Genomic DNA, 17,427 nt, shown 5'->3' with positions numbered 1-17,427 from the left:
TCCGGAAGACCCAGCAATAACATCGAGAGTACACTTAAAGAAGATGGCGTTCCGTTTCTCCCCCACGGTCTCTGGGCCTTCCTCCCCCGTCTGACAGACCTAAGCGGTTGGGAGCGAATCCCAACAGGCTTTGTATCGCCGTCACCCCTAGAAGAATTTCGCCAGCTCCCTTGTCTGCGCAGATCGGCCTCTTGACCCCCCCTTCCCGAGCTAGAGTTGTCGATTCCTGACCATGGCTGGGATGGGGGAAAACTGCCCGGCTCGAGCCTGGATCTCGCAGCAGGCGGGAACCCGCGGGGTAATCCAGCCCTCCGCACGAAAGTTCCCGATCACTTTCGGCTCTTTCCGGCCTGTCGTGGCGCTTCGGGCGGCCTCGGCATCCGCGTCGCTCATCTCGGCTGTTTCCGCGTTCCACGAGCAGCCGTTGTCCCGGCAACGCGCGGCGGCGCTGAGGCCTCGGGGAGGTGAGAGCGGTCCCCTACTGTGCAGCGGGGGGCCGAGGGTGAGGGGGCGGAAAAGTGAGGGCTCTGGGGGCTGGGAGCCCGGGGGCCGGCGACGACGAAGCGGGACCAGAGAGGGACTCGGGTGGGGCGGGGGTGTGGGGCTGGGAGGAGGGCGACGACCAGGAGCGCCGGACCGGGTCCCGCGCCTTCCCAAGTGGTTTTCGTCCGGAAATCCGGTCTCCGCGGATCTCCCGCGGCCCCCCGCGGGTAGGTCAAGGCTGGGCGGGTATGGCCACCTCAGTCGCAGTCCAGGTCCTATTGAGGGCCGCGTGGCCGTGCGAGCCCCGGGGGAGCTGACCAGGTGGGTTGGTGGTGGATGCTGGCGGAGCGCTCGGTAACCCGGGGCAGGGGACACCGAGTACTCACCGTCCGGACCAGCGATGGCTTTCACTCGTGCTCACGAGATCCAGCTCTGACCCTGCACGCCGCGAAGCCTGGGGGCTGTGGCCTAGAGGGTGAGACTGCGGAGTGGCCCCTAGTGCCTGCCCCTCGCGCCCGTCCACTCAGCCCCTATTTCTCCAAGTTCCTTCAGGTTCTCTCGTGCAGCATCTCCAAGCAGTAAAGCAACTTAAATTAGCCTTATACCACAAACCCCTCAGTTGAATGAGTTTAACAGGTTCTTTCCCAAAAGTTGGTTTAATGGAGGTGGTAGAGATGTTGGACGGCTGGATGAGAGGAGTTAATTGATTAGAACAAATGGAATTTTTTCTTTTCCCCCAAAGTGAGTATATTTACCAAATGCTTTTAATGTTCTAGTGACCCTGAGTTTGTTTTAAGGAAAAGTTCGCTTGTTTTTGAACTGATGCAATTAATAGATGTCACTGGTAATGATTTTATTGTTAGTCATTTCTCCTTGTGTTTAGTAACTTTTGTAATTATACAGATGATACTTATTCAGTGTAGAAAAATGTTAAAATGCATTTATACATTATATAAAAATGGACTTGTTCACCCTGGCCTGTAACCCACTTTTTACAGCTAGCAGAACATCAAGAACATCTTTCCTTGCTAATAAATATCTTCATCAAGGGTTCACTTATTGGGGGCCTGTCCTGTGCAAGGCACTGTTCCAGAGCCTGGCTGATGCTTCAGCAGTCTCCCATCCTGTGGGGCAGATACTCTGGTAGGGAGTGGAGGATGGTCCATCAAACACACATTTATAGTAAAGTCTAAATACAACGAGGGAGTAGTACAGGGTTCTGTGGGAACACTGGGTAGAAGCACCAAACAACCTAGAAGTCAAGACCAAGAGTTCCCTGAAGGAAAGGAGGCCTCCTGAGTACCCAAAGGAAGGGTGTGGGGAAGAGAGCCTCTGGGAAAGCCCCAGGCAGAGGAAATAATTAAAGATCTGTTAGCATACATGCTTATTACAAAGTGATGTTTGAAATTAAAAATACAGAGGAAATCCGGCTTAAATTTTTCAAGTGCTATTATAATTCTTTCTCCATCATTACAACAAATTAACGTTTCACATTTTGCAGAGGAATATTTTCACAAAGTAAACTTGTTAAACATGAATACAAATTTCCCATAGTCCAGAATTTAGACACTTGGTTGGCTGCAACATATTAAAACTCACTTTAAAAGGTTTCCTTTGCTATATTAAATCACCAGGTGTTTGTCTGGTGTGTTTTCATTTTTAATGGCTTTGTTTGAAGATTTGCGTAAGGACTTTACTCAAAGAAATCAGAGCCCTGACCAGTATAGATGTCCCCTAAGTGATGTGTGTGTGCAGGAGACCCCTGGATCCTGTCCCTTCTGCTGACTCTAGTCCCTCCAACCAGCTGCTCCTCCAGCCAGTGGCTGGCTGCTCCACCAGGAGCCCTGAATAGGTGCTCAGCAGTTTGTGATGGTGAGAGCACAACCTTGAAAATTTTTCCTTTGTTTAGTATTCAGAGTATGTATTCATGAGGAAAAGGTAAACATTTGAAACATGACTGTTCACTCATACCCACGTGTTTTCCAGCTTCCCAGTAAAGAGATTTCCTTTTCTGGATTCAAACAGCTTTTGAAGCTTCCTCTGATACAGCTGTTGTCTTACTAAAAGCAAATGTCATAGTCCATTCCCTATAATGATAGAGTGATAGAATTTTGCAGGTGTTGAATAATTTTTTGCACAATTTTTGTTGTGGTTAAATATGCAGAATGTAAAATTTATCATTTTAACCGTTTTTAAGTATACAGATCAGTGGCATTAAGCACCTTCACATTGTTGTACATCCATCACCACCATCGTCTCCAAAACTTTTTCTATCTTCCCCAGCTGAAATCCTGTATACATTAAACAACGGCCCCCTCCAACCTCACCTCCCAGCCGCAGCAGGCCCTGGCACTGACCAATCTACTTTCTGTCTGAGTTTGACTACTTTAGGTACCTCCTATAAGTGGAATCATACATTAATTGTTCTTTTGTGTGTGGCTTATTTCACTCAGCATAATGTTTTCTAGATTCATGCATGTTGAAATGTGTCAGAATTTCATGCCTTTTTTAAAAAAAAAATCTTTATTGATTTCAGAGAGACTTGAGAAGGGAGAGGGAGAGAGAGAAACATCAATGATGAAAGTCATTGATTGGCTGCCTCCTACACACCCCCTTACTGGGGATGGAGCCCACAACCCGGGCATGTGCCCTGACTGGGAATTGAACTTCGATCTCCTGGATCCTAGGTCAATCAATGCTCAACTGCTGAGCCATGCCGGCTAGGCAGAATTTCATTCCTTTTTTAAGGCTGAATAATATTCCACTGTAGGAATATACCGGAATTTGTTTATTCATTCATCTGTCAATAGGCATTTGGGTTGTTTTCACCTTTTGGCTACTGTGAGTAATGCTGCTATGAATGTTTGTGTACAAACATCTGTTCAAGTCCCTGCTTTTTTTCAATTCTTTGGGTATATACCAAGAACTGGAATTACCGAAGCATATGGTAATTCCAAGTTTAATGTTTAAGGAACCACTATACTGTTTTCCATAGTGACTGTACTACTTTACACACCCACTAGCAATGTGCAAGGGATCCAATTTCTTCACGTCTGGACCAACACTTTTTATTTTCTATTTTTCTGATAATAACCAACATAATGGGTATGAAGTTGAATAATTTTAAGTGATAACAAGTCACCCTACACATATTCTCTTCACCAATTAGCTTCCCCGAACTGACTCTAGGGTATGAAAAATTGGGCAAAAGTCAGACTGTCATTTCATTCACCATCCTACCCCTCCCTTAAAGTAAGCATGCACATCTTTTCCAGGAAGAAAGAGGGAGGGGGAGAGAGAGGGAAGGAGGGAGGGAGGGAGGGAGGGGGGAGGGGGAGGGAGGGAAGAAAAGTTAAAATTCCTTTAACTAATGAAGTTCAACTTGTAGGTTTGTTTTCTTGACCCTAACAAAGGAATCCTTTTGCCTCCTGCCTCCTGAGAGTCAGAGGTGAAGACAGCCTTGGTTTTCAAGTTTATCAGAAATTGAGTACTAGGTTTTTCTATACATTTCTCTTTTATGAAGGAGTTTACTTTTCTTTGATTTGAAAATTTTTCTAAAATTTTTCTACATTTATACAAATATAAATTGTCTTTCTTGTGATTGAAATAAAAATGATCAAAGATTGCACATGTAGTCCAGGTGGCAGAGCTTTTCTTTGCTATTTGATGGCTAGAAGTTTTACTGTTTTCCTTCACACTCCGGATCATTTCAGGTCCAATCCCTTGCTTCTAATTGTATTTTTTGTTGTTGTTAGAGATCTCTTCCACATAAAATTGCCCGAATCGGTGTGAAGGGGCTTTTATAAGTCACTGAATGCCTTATGGGTGTAGGTTTGTGATGCTTTTCTTTCCTAATTCTATATACAGTTGTTTGTTCAAAACCACAGGACTTGGTTGTTTTTTCCGCTGCAGGTTTCAACCCCGAATAGGTCGGAGTTTCATCATGGCTCTCTATTTTGACTACCGAATAGAAGCCCCAGACTCAGCTGGGTCTCCTTCCCTCATCAGCTGGCACCCTGTTCACCCATTCCTGGCAGTCGCCTCCATTGGCACGGCCTCGAGAGGCAGTGTGGATATATACCTGGAACAAGTAAGTACTAGGAAGCAATGACTATGACTTCAGTAGCTTCTGACTCGTCTCTTTTTTGGTGTGTGTGGGTGTGTGTGTTTGTGATGGGGGGTAAGGGTGTATGGATTACAGTTTGGGGTGTAGATGGGTGGGATAGGGAGTGTGTGTGGGGGGGTATAATGTGCGTGTGTGTAGTGTTTGTGAGTGTGAGTTTTCAATGAGGTCTTAACTCCCAGCCCTATTATGTGGCTAATTCTTTTACCTCTGCAATTTAGGTTTGGGGACATATTTAGGAATACGTAAGATAGAATCAACAGTCACTTCACAATCACCTACCAGAAATGGCCCCTCAGCATTGTTTCTCCATCCTGATCCAGTCTCCTGTTGGCTCACCTTAGCCATTTAAAACTATTAGTTTCCTGCCCAGCTGGCATGGCTCAGGGGTTGAGCATCGACCTGTGATCTAGGAGATCAAGGTTGGATTCCCCATCAGGGCACATGCTTGGGTTTCGGGCTTAATTCTCAGTGGGGGTCATGCGGGAGGCAGCCAATCGATGACTCTCTCATTATTCATGTTTCTCTCTCCTCCCTTCCTCTCTCTGAAATCAATAAAGATATATATATTTTTTAAATCTGTTAAAAAAAAATCAACAAACTATTAGTTTCCTGTAGCTGCCATAACAAATGACCGCAGACTGGGTGGCTTAAAACAACAGAAATGTATTCTTTCCTCATTCTGGAGGCCAAAAATCTGAAATAAGGGCTGGCAGGGGCTTGCTCTCTCTAAAGGCTTCAAGAGAGGCTCTGTTGCATGGTTTATCTTTGCTTCTGGTTGCCAGCAGTCCTTGGTGTTTCTTGGTTTGTACCTGCACCACTCCAATCTCTTCCTCATCATCACAGGGCCATTTCCTCTGTGTCTCCTCTTCTATTAAGGACACAGTCATAATGGATTAAGGCCCATTCTAATGATCTCCTCTTAACTTGATCATCTGCAAAAACCCTATTTTCAAATAAAGTCATATCACAGGTACTAGTGGTTAGGACTTTAACATAGCTTTTTTTGGAATTTGCACAATTCAACCCATTGTAAAAACTTTGTAGATGTTCCTCAGACTTTCAATGCCCCCCACCCCAAAATTCTCAGTGCACAACACACCACATACTTCACAAAGAAAATCAGATTTCCCTTCCCACTCACTTCTCAGCCCTCTGTAGTCTCATTGTCACCCCAGATACTTCACCCAAGCAACTAGAGTCATCAGCAACATCTGCATAACACACCATGGTATCTGATGTCCTTTCTCTGTACTGCTCCACACTCCTGTCAAGTTCTCTGGGAAACACTCCATGGAACTTGCAGGGGCTTTCCTCTACCCTGCCTCCTTGATCCAGCCTGTCTCTCCTTCCAAACTAGGGCTACTGTTGGCATGCCTCGAGCTTGTCTAGACCTCTTCTCCCTCTATTTCCTGCTCCTCCTGTGATCTGTCACTGTCGATCAATGAATGACTTACAAACCTATCTCCAACCCACAAGTACCCCCTGAGCTGCAGACTTAGGAACCCAGCTGTTCACAGGAGGACATCCAAGTGTTTGACACAGACCTCAAACTTCATGAGTCCAGACTGAACTGAACTTTACCCCACTGTCTCCTGCTCCACACTTCCCTTCAAAGGCTGAGTGTTCTCCATCCTGATGCCCAGAACTGGGCCTGGAGGTGATGGTGACACTCCCTTCATGCCTTGTAATCCATGGCCAAGTTCATCAGTTTATTGCCAGAGCCGCTGGCAAACTAGCACAGCTGCCTCACTGCAGCAGCTGTGTCCTAAAGGCTCTTCCCACCCCCCACCCCCATTCCCCACACAGGGCAGAGCCATCTTTTGGAATCATAGATGGAATCTCCCACTATTCCCACCTTCCCTACCCCTGAATTGCTCCTTGGGTGAGAACAAAAATCCCTGATGTGGCCCCCAGTGCCCCAAGGCCTGGCTCTCCTGCCTCTTACTTGGTGCTCTTCCTTCCATGCTACATACACACCTGGCCTTCTGGCGCCTTCTAGCACTTCATGTGCTGTGCCTTCCACACAGGAGAGTCTCCCTTGATCTTTTTGCTTGATTACTATATTAGTCCTCCAGATAAAAGTGGCTCTGTGACACTTTCTGAGGCAGTCCTTGCCTACCTCCCCCCACAACAAGGGCAGACCCTCTTGGTGTCTCACCCGCCTCATCATTGGAGGTCACCTCTGTGACACTCATTGGTCTTTGGTCCCTCCATAGATGGGAGCTCAGCCAGGGTTCCCATCTGCTCTCGTGTTTGTCTAGTCCCAGCACCAAGCTGTGTCGCCCAGCTTCTTTGGAGCAGATTCCTCCCTTCTAGGAGTCAGGGAACTCTCCAATATGTATTATAAAATATTAGAATAAATACTATATTCCAAATATTAGAATAAATATTATATTCCAAAGTAATAGCAATTTTAGACAAAGTTTTAAAATTTAGAAACCTTGACCGGCTAGCATGGCTCAGAGGTGGAGCATCAACCTATGATCCAGGAGATTGCGGTTTGATTCCGTCAGGGCACATGCCCAGGTTATGGGCTCAATCCCCAGTAGGGTGTGTGTGCAGGAGGCAGCCGATCAGTGACTCTCTCAACATTGATGTTTCTCTCTCCCTCTCCCTTCCTCTCTGAAATCAATAAAGACCTATTCAAAAAAATAAAATTCAGAAAACTTAAAATACTATTACAAAACAAAGTGTACATTTTATGTTTCTAATCAGCACAAGGAAAATTTTAGGATTTCTCAATAATTGTTAGATGATAATAAGGTCACAGATGTAGCAGGTATAACGAGATTACTAAAAAGAGTCTGGTCGAAGTACTGAGAACAAACTGAGTTAATCTCTGGAAATACATATATTTATACTCTAAACCCATTCTAGAAAACAAGAATATACAAGTACATATTCCGTTAGCTATCAGAGCAATGACATCACATATCACATAGCCTCTAGAAAACTCCACTATACACTGGTGAGAAAAGGAATGCCAACAAGGCAAATAACTTCTTAGTATTCTAAAAATAACTGGCCTTGCAGCCCTGGCTGGGTGGCTCAGTTAGTTGGGCATTGTCCTGTGCACTGAAAGGTTGCCAGTTTGATTGCCTGTCAGGACACATGCCCAGGTTGCAGGCTTAATCCCCAGTAGGGGGTATACAGGAGGCAGCTGATCTATGTTTTGCTCTCACATTGATGTTTCTCTCTCCCTCTCCCTTCCTCTCTCTCTAAAAATCAATTTTAAAATATTTTAAAAAGTAAATAAAATAACTGTCCTTGCGGACCCTGAAAAGGCTTTGGGAGTCATCTGACCACACTTTGATAACCTTGGGGTTAACAAACTTCACCTGGCTTACCACTTATTTTCTAAATAAAGTTTTAATGGAACCCATTAAAATGCTTGCCAGCCACCAAGCAGTTGTGAGTATGAGGTCATGCTCCTTGATCAGCTGGTCAGTGTGGTCTATTGTGTGTTAACCTTATGCTTTCATAGCTCTGCGGGGGCAAGATTGGTGTTTCTACGAAAATGAAATAGAATAGATTCTTAATAAACAGCTCTTTATATCTTCTAGCTGATGTTGATTCCATTGATTATCCAGAAATTCTTTGAGTAGCTGCTACTCTGTAATATGGGATTTACTTCTTGTCCGTCGCAGAGTGAACATGTGCCTGACACACATATTGAGAGGTCGTCCCAGATCACTTCCCTCTGCTGGCACCCGACACGGATGATCCTGGCTGTTGGATGGGGGACCGGAGAAGTGGTCATGTTTAATAAGCAGGACAAGGAACAGCATGCAGTCCCACCAACGCACACTGCTGACATCACTGTCCTCAATTGGAGCACCAACGGGAACTGCCTCCTGTCGGGGGACAGGGTAAGCAGACACTCAGTGACACTGGTTTCCGATCTCAGCATTTCACTATTTATGTCTTTAGGGACACATTGGGAAGGGTGGTAAAGACCAAATTATTTAAAACGTGTTGTTGCCAAATTGAGTTGATCTTGTCAGATGTCATGGTAGATTTTGTTTTATACTGGAAGCAAAGTTTGAAAATTTTATTCTACTATCCCACCCTATGGCAGAAACATGCCTGTCACTTTTCAAATGAACTTTTCTAGGTAACTATATTCATAAAGATGAGCTGAATGTCTCGGGTACCATCACTTTTATGTCACTGCCAAATCACCAGTTTCCCTGGACATACTTCTTCATTGCCTAGGAGTCCCTGGTCCTGATTGTCTAGCTCAGGCATTTTTCACCTGCTTTATTTGCCCCTCGGGACATTTGGCAGTATTTGGAGACATGTTTTGTTGTCACAATGGAGCTGGGGCTGCTTTACCTACACCTGGTGGGTGGAGGCTAGAGATACTGCTTGACATCCTACAATGCAGAGGACAGACCCCACAACAGAGAGTTATTCCACACAAAATGTCAACAGTGCCCAGGTTGAGAAACCCTGGTCTAGACTTAATTTGATTCAGAAATGGACAGCAGAAATTTTGCAGTGTGTTCAATTATTACGTTTCAGATAATACATTTACATGTTTCAAGGTTTAAAAGGTATGAAATGTACTTTGAAAAGCCTCTCAACCCATGCCCATCAGTTCCCCCTCTCTACTTTCTGGCATCCATAGCTCCTTAAAGTCCCTCCAGAGTTTCTTCAGGTGCACGCAGGCACATAAAAATGCATTCTTTCCCCAACTTCCAATTTAAAAATTTTAGAGGAGTTGAAAGAATAGTACAGGGAACATCCATGTACCCTTTATATAAATTCACTAGTTATTAACATTTTGACACATCTGCTTTCTCTTTTTATATATATTTTTTCCTTGATTATTTGAGAGTTTGTCGGAGACACCATACTTCATTCACCCCTAGGTACTTTGGTATCGATCCCTAAGAATGAAGGATCAACCTTTTTAGGAGTCCAGACTAGCTATTGTGTAGAATGTCCCACAGTTTAGATTTGTTTGCTTCTCTCTTTAGATTAGACATTTTTGCCTGGAGATGTCACACAGAAGATCTTGACTCCTTGTTCTCTCTTTTCACATGAGTGATGACACGCTATTCTGTTATATCTCTGTCTTTTTCATTTAACGCCGCATCTTGCAGATCTCTCCATGTTGATAAACAGCGAACTTCCTTCTTCTCTTTTAACCTGTGCTTCATTATATGAACGTACTATGACTTACTTCACCAGCCCGTGTTGATAAGCATTTCAGCGGTTTCCAGTCTTGCTAAACAGACAGTGACACAATGGCTAACCTCATGCCTTTGTCATTTCAAACGTGGGGATGTTTAAAGAAATTCCTGGAAGTGGGGTGGCTGAGCCCCATGCCTTAGGGCATATTTGCTTGTGGTTTGGTGGATGTTCCCAAATCTCCCTCCATGGGGCTTGTATCATTTCACACCAGCGCACCAGTATGTGCTTCCTCACTGAGTGTTGAATCCAAATTCAGAATTTTGCCTAGAACATGGCATCTCAGCCGTGTTCCAGTTTGCATTTCTCTTGCTATTGACAAGTACCACTTACTAGAGCCATTGACATTTCCTTTTTTGGTCATGTCACTTGCCCATTCTTCTATTAGTCTGTTCCTTTTTTCTGGATGATTTTTCTCCTATCTTTCTGTTCAAGTCCCACCTAAAGACATGGCTTTGCCCCCAGATTCTGACTCCCTTGGTGACGTTTCCCACCTCCCTGCTGTGGAATGCTCTGCAAATTCCCTGTGAGAATAAAAGAACTCAAGACCACTGAGTTTCATTCTTCTTATTTTGACTGTATTCAAAAACAGCTAACAAAGTAGATTAGCTCAGGACGACACTAAACTCAGATATATTTGCTGGCCAAGTCCTTTGAGTCAAAATATTTAAGGGCAGAAATACCTAATCCTTCTAAGAAAATCTAGACTATGCTGCTCTTAATTTTTTTTTAAAAAATATATCTTTATTAATTTCAGAGAGAGGTAAGGCGAGGGAGAGAGAGAGATAGAAACATCAATGATGAGAGAGTCATTGATTGGGCCCGCAACCGGGGCATGTGCCCTGACCGGGAATCGAACCCCGATCACCTGGATCCTAGGTCGACGCTCAACTGCTGAGCCACACCTGGCCTGGCTGCTCTTAATTTAATAATGGGCTCGCCCTGGCTGGGGTGGCTAAATGGTTAGAGCATCAGCCCACACACTGAAGGGTCTCAGGTTCGATTCCCGGTCAAGAGCATGTACCTGGGTTACAGGTTCAATCGCTGGTCCCAGTCGGTGCCTGTGTGGGAGGCAACCCATCGATGTGTCTCTCTCACATTGATGTTTTTCTATCTCTCTCCCTCTCTCTCTCTCCCCTCTCCTCCCTCCCTCTCTCTCTCTAAAAGTCAATGGAAAAAATATCCTCCGGTGAAGATTAACCATAAATAAATAAATAAATGGCTCAAGCAGGAAGAGAATAACAAATGAATAAGCGTTTGGAAAGCTGTACCACAGCGCACAGGCTTGGCTTAGGGTCTTCTCGGCTCTTCCACCAAAGACACAGCTTTAGTTAGGTTGGTTACCAATGAAACCAGCCAAGACTGGCTGAAGCAAGAAGGTGCACTTAATCTGAGGCCAGGGTCTCCGGGGATGGGAGCACACCTGACTTCAGGACTGTCTGGAACCAAGAGTGAGGTGACAGACGCATCTCTCTGCCAGCCTGTACCTGCCTGTGTACCGTACTGCTGTAGTTCTCTCTCTCTCTGGCCCATTCTGTCCATGAGGCAGAATCTCTAGCTGATGAAAACAAACGAACTCACCTGCTCTAGTTTCAGCTGCCACCCAGAGAAGACCTGTCCCTCCTCCTCTGTCCCAAATTCAGCTCAGGCCAAGTGTCCACATATGTAGTAGTCAGAGGTGGCTAGTGAGGCGGGGAGATCCCTGGGAAAGGGACACTGGGCAGATCTGTGAAGTGCCCATTAGCAGTTCCATCAGTAAAAGAGTGGGGAGCATGTCATCTGGACCAGGTCTTGTTTTCCCGTAGGCTTTCACAGAGCCGAGTGTCAGATCTAACCTATCCACGACAAGGGGCAAGTCAGTTCTTACTGTCATCATAAACTATTAGAGAACCTGGCAGGATGACTTGTCCTTTGAAGTGACAGTATGTCGACAACAATTGAATCTAGAACACTCTTAACTTCACATCACATCCTTAATACATTAAACTCTTGCTCTTCACAAATAGGGCTTGTTTCTCATCTTAGGGGTAACTTTTCTTTAGAGCCTTACTGTATAAAATTACAGTGAATTAAGTAACTTGGAAGGAATGACAGTGAGGAGAAAGCTCAGAACACAAAGAATTGCCCTGCAGGAGAAGTGAGAGGTGCAAAAAACGTTTAGAATTGGGATGGGGAGCAGGGCTGCCACAAAGGAGACAGGACATCTCAAAGTTCACCTTAAATCTCCACCTCATGTTGCATTTCTAGTCTGTTAGCCAGACCTGAGACAGAGCGTGTTTGAGTCATTGCATCCTCAGGAGTCAGTGGAAGTTTAACTCATGATCATGGTGGGCAGCATCTCTCCTTCTGTCAAAACAAGGGGTGTACAGTCACATGAAATCACTGCTCCCAGGGTACAGGGGCTCTGAACAATTTCTTCCTCAAAACAACAGCATAGCCTCGCTGGGTGTGGCTCAGCAGTTGAGCATCGACCTATGATCCAGGAGATCGAGGTTGGATTCCTGGTCAGGGCACATGTCTGGGTTGTGGGCTCGATCCCCAGCAGGGGGTGTGCAGGAGGCAGCTGATCAATGACTCTCTCATCATTGATGTTTCCCTCTCTCTCTCTCTCTCCCCCTCTCCATTCCTCTCTCTGAAATCAATAAAGATATATTTTTAAAAAACCAGAAAAACAGCCTACAAGTCTGGACATGCTAAGCATGTCCTGATTGTATTCAGGAACCTGATTGAATTGCCAGTTAGAAGCTTGTGTGTGCTAATAAAGTCAATTATTATGTTAAAAAATAAGTACTGGATGATTGTATGTGAAGGGCAGAGCAGAGGGATGTCTCTACAGATGTTATGTATGCATCATACACCATCAGACACAATATCCCCCAGTGTGGTTCTCTGGGGAAGAGGCCGGGCAGCGGAGGAAGGAAATATTTTCATTTTGTAGCCTTCCTTGTCTTTTTCACTATGCACGTGAACCTAAAGGAACCTAGTAATGCTTCTGTTCTTCATAAAGCTGGCAAAGTCAAGAATTAGTTTGATATACTATTGATATTATATATATATATATATATACATATATATATGTATATGTATATATATATATATATATTCATTACATACTATTTTAAATCTTAGAGATTTACTGTATAAGTTGCTTCTAAAGCCAACCTTATTGGAAAATCACAGTCCCATGTACAATAAAGTGGTGCTACCCAGCATTTGGGGACATTGGAAGCCGGGTGGGAGGAAGAGTGTACTATGTGCCAAAACATCTACTGGCCTTGAACAGGAGCCAGCCTTGAGGAATGCCTGGGCATCAAAGCCAAGGCGCTTTGCAGACAGAGCCAGATGCAAATACTGCCACTTGGCAGGGCTTAGCTCGTCCCCGGCCACAGAGCCTCCTAGACCAGTTCCAGTGGAGCTGTCTCCCCCCTGCCACCTTGAACTTCTCTCACTTATCTATGCTGTTAATTTGAGACTTTGATGGTTTTAAAATTGAACATACAATACACCTAGGACCTAGATCTTGATTTCTATTGGTTTCCTCCAACATAAAGAACCAGGCCTCGTGATGGCTGATTCTAGGACTGGAGCAGGACAATGGGCTCAGAGAAACTGTAGTGCCAGGAAGTAAGGAAGTACAGAGCAAGGGAAAGAGCTCCCAATGGCTGAAGGTGGAAGAATCAGAGCAAGAAAATAAAGTAGTATTGGATTATAACCCAAAGTAGAAAATAAGTCCATATTGCTATAAATCTGTGATTGAATAAATAAGTAAATGGTGGGGAAGAGGCAAATCTCTTGCGCTGGAGAATCCCAAATTGCAGTCGTGGCTCGGTTTTCGAATGTAATCCTTTCTGGAGCCCGTTTGAGTTCTGAAACGTCCAAAAACCAAGAGATCCACAGCCTACAGCTAGGCCTCAGGATCTTGCACTCAGCGGAAGCTGCGTGGCATGTTCAACTTCTCAGGCATGTTTGAAAACGGAAGCATTTCCTTCCAGGTGTACAGTGTTCATAAACCAAAATGTTCATCAGTGGAGACGTTCGAAAACCAAGGTACTGCTGTATTCATGTAGATACTCCATGCTCAAGGAGGTGAGACATAACTCCCCTCCCCTATGCATAGTAACTTCCTTCCAAACAGTACAGGATGGAAAGGGGGAAGAAAGAAGACGTGTACAGTGGAGACACCTGCCAAACATGACCTCAGCAAGAAGATCTGGGTCAGTATCACAGAGAGAAGTCATGTTGATAGCATGGACCCCTGATATGATTTGATGAGAAGAGCACTTTATATCTATTGTCTTCCAAAACCCACAACCCCAGTCAACGATGAGAAAAATAGACAAATCTCAGTGAAGAGACATTCTACAAAATCCTTTAATAGACCTCAAAACTGCCAAGACCATCAAAAGCAAGGAGAGTCTGAACTGTGGTCTCAGCCCATAGAAGCCTAAGGAGATGTGATGACCAAACATCACATGAGTCCTGATGGGATCCTGGGACCAGAAGAGGGCATTAGATAGGAACTGAGGAAATGTGAATAAAGACTTTGGTTAATGTATCAATATTGGCTTATTATTTGTGAGAACTGTACCACAATAATGTAAGATCTAATAATAGGAGAAACAAGGTGAGGGTATGGGATTTCTTGGAACTGTTTTCACAGTTTTCCACAAATCTGAATCTATTCTAAAATTAAAAGTTTGTTTTAATATCTGAAAATGTGACTGTTGTTATCTCTCCAGGGAGTAAGGATGGGAGGGGGCACATAGAAGAGTTTCTAGTTACTTCATTGAACACTTGAATTGTTTGTATTTTTCATGGTGCACATGTAGTTTTGTTTAAAAAAAATAATGATAAAGGAATAAGCATATGTTCTATTGCACAGTGTAACTCTTGCCTTCCACCAGTCCCTCGGTAAGAATGCGTTTCCTCCACACATGGTATTGGGTTTTCCAGCTTGGTGTTCTGCTCGTATGGAGGCTGGATCAAAGGGGCCGAGTACAAGGGACACCGCTGCTGAAACATGAATACGGAAAATGCCTCACTCACTGCATCTTCCGGCTCCCCCCTCCTGGCGAGTAAGTATGAGCTTATGTGGTGGCCTTGAGTTTAAATCCTCGGGGGGAGGGCAGAGATATGGCTCCTCCTAACACTGGAGGGGTCATAGCAATGAGCCGCTCCCAGCACATCTGTAGTGGGAGCACCTTCCTATGAGGAGTAGCAAGGAATCCTGACTTCCTGGGTCCTACTTGCTTTCAGGGACCTTGTTCAGTTGGCGAAGGCAGCAGTGAGCGGCGATGAGAAAGCCCTGGACATGTTTAACTGGAGGAAAAGTGGCTTTGGAAGTTTCTTGAAAATGGGATCTCAAGAGGGACTGTCATTCTTTGTCAGCTTGATGGATGGTGAGAAACTTAGTTTGGGATTCTAGGACACTGAAGCATTTTGGGTCTGTCTGGTAAGGATTTTAAACGAATAGATGGTGTTTCTGCATAAAAGAACAGGCTGTATGTGTGCCAATAGAGTGATACCTTAGCCACCTTTACGCAGTTTCTTACCCAGTGTTCAAAGAATGGCTTCACTTGGTTCTGATTAGAGACAAATTGAGCTTTATTTGTATTTGAAGGGTTTTCACGTGGAAGCCGTCTATCAGCTGACTGGTAACTGCATGCAGCACAGTCTTGAAAAGATGCTTTTGTTGCACTCATCAGTCTGTAGAAGTACGAAGCACCTCTTACGTGCCACGTGCTTGGCTAAGGTCTGGGAATGGAGCATGAACAGGATGAGTGGGTTTTGCTTCCAGCCTGCACCACAAACCCGCCTCATGGGTGGTCCATATTAAGTGCCGCCTATCTTGGTTTTAACACAGCTCCTTAGTGTAAATAGTGAGACAGGCTGCCCCAGTGGCAGCTGATAAATGCAATATGAAGTTAAGAGAAAACTAGAGTCTTACATTTACATGAGATATTCACAAGTGTGTGTTGCTGTGAGAAATAAGCCAAGGAAGTGAGGCTTGCACAAAGGCTGTGTCAGCATGACAGGAAGAAGAGAGCAGAGGATGGCTGGAAGGGGCTGGATGCTTTTAAGATACCTTTCATTTAAGGAGATAAAAAGACAGTGCTGCGCCCTGGCCGGTGCAGCTCTGTTAGTTAAGCATCATCCTATGCAACAAAAGGTCCAGGGTTTGACTCCAGGTTGGGGCACATGCCCGGGTCACAGGCTCAGTTGCCAGTAGGGGATGTGCAGGAGGCAGCTGATCCATGTTTCTCACATCGATGTTTTTTTCTCTCCCTTTCCCTTCCTCTCTAAAAAAAAAAAAATCAATAGAAAAATATTTTTTTTTAAAAAGAGAGAGACAGCACTGAGGGAATTTGGAAAGGTCCCAGAAGGGACATGGAGTGGGCACGGTGCAGTGGGGGCTCAGGGAGGGGAGATGCTAGTGCAAGGGCCCGTTAGGAAGAGAGTTGAAAAGGTGATGTGGGGAAGATGCACGAAGGAAAGGATGCTGGCGACTGGAAGAGGGGTGTGCAGTGGGTGTCAGCCCTTCCTTGCCCTTGGTGGCTGTGGGCTTTGAAGGCAAATTATCCCGTATCTCTGTGCCTCGGCTTCCTAATGTGTAAAACGGAGACAGTGATAGTAGGAGTACCTGCTGCCAGAGCTCACCGGAAACATTAGTGGAGTTAATACACTGGTAAGTGCTTATCATCGAGCCTGCCACAAATATGTGCTGAGTAGATGCTTGTTATTGTTGCAATTAGCCTCTAGAGAACCTTAAACTTCTCAGTTTAATAAGAATTCAGGTTATCCAGTGGGAAGAGGAGAGGAGACTGGGAGGGTGAGGAGGCTCCTGAGAGCAGCAGCAATGAACTGGATTCTGGAGAACTCGCTGGGCTTCCACCTGCCGAGCTCAGAAGCCGAGAGGCCAGGAATGGGCAAGGGGCTGGCGTGTTCAGGGGGGTTCCAGCCTGGGGAGGCCCTGTGGCTTAGGGCAAAACAGCTGACCAACCATGTACAGAACGGGACAGGACCTGGTGGCTATGGGAGGTCACAGTCTAGGGCCTCGGTGCATGGGTGACAGATGAGCACCTCGTGGTAGGGGACCAAGATGAACAGTTTCGAGGATGCGGAGTCAGGCTGGTCAGCAGTGAGAATGTCCAAATCCTCCAGGTTGGTGGTGGAGGTGGAGTTGGCTGAGGCAGCGGGAGTCAAGGCTGAGCTAAACCAGTACGATGAACCTGTTTCAGCCTGTGAGGTCAGGTGCAAGTGTTTTGAAAATATTCTCTCTGCAAATTTTTATAACGAAGATGTTTCTTTTGAGACTGCCCCTAGAGAGAGAGAAATGGCTGCTGGTGAGTGTCTAGCTGCCCAGTGACTGTCCCCTTTGCCCTCAGGGACAGTGCACTACGTGGACGAGAAAGGCAAGACCACTCAGGTGGCATCCACGGACAGCTCCATCCAAACACTGTTCTACCTGGAGAAGAGGGAGGCGCTGGTGGTGGTCACGGAGAACCTGTTGCTGTCCCTGTACTTGGTGACTCCTGAGGGCGAAGCGAATGAAGTGATGAAGGTGGGCGGAGGGGCAGGGCTCAGGCTGGGTTCTCCTGACCTGATTAATCACCCTTTCTAAT

General features: G+C 45.3%; 1 protein-coding gene across 4 annotated transcripts in view; it reads left to right on the top strand.

Annotated features, from left to right (window-relative positions):
• Nucleotides 1–401: 401 nt before the first annotated feature.
• The window catches only part of IFT140 (intraflagellar transport 140), an 88,333-nt gene continuing 71,307 nt past the window's right edge, over nt 402–17,427 (top strand). For 2 of the 4 annotated variants that reach the window (XM_081133515.1, XM_081133512.1), the window contains exons 1-6: nt 402–464; nt 4,396–4,573; nt 8,257–8,478; nt 14,759–14,880; nt 15,062–15,204; nt 17,191–17,366. In XM_081133515.1, coding sequence (XP_080989641.1) covers nt 4,427–4,573; nt 8,257–8,478; nt 14,759–14,880; nt 15,062–15,204; nt 17,191–17,366 — 810 coding nt within the window. In that variant the 5' untranslated portion in view covers nt 402–464; nt 4,396–4,426. Of the gene's footprint in view, nt 503–738; nt 805–4,395; nt 4,574–8,256; nt 8,479–14,758; nt 14,881–15,061; nt 15,205–17,190; nt 17,367–17,427 lie in introns of those variants that run through there. The other 2 variants (XM_081133513.1, XM_081133514.1) reach the window with 2 other exon arrangements.

This window comes from Miniopterus schreibersii (assembly GCF_964146895.1).
Source record: "Miniopterus schreibersii genome assembly, chromosome: 3".
Classification (NCBI taxonomy): Eukaryota; Metazoa; Chordata; class Mammalia; order Chiroptera; family Miniopteridae; genus Miniopterus; species Miniopterus schreibersii.
The sequence above is the reverse complement of the archived record's forward strand: the minus strand, read 5'-3'. Positions and strand labels throughout refer to the sequence as shown.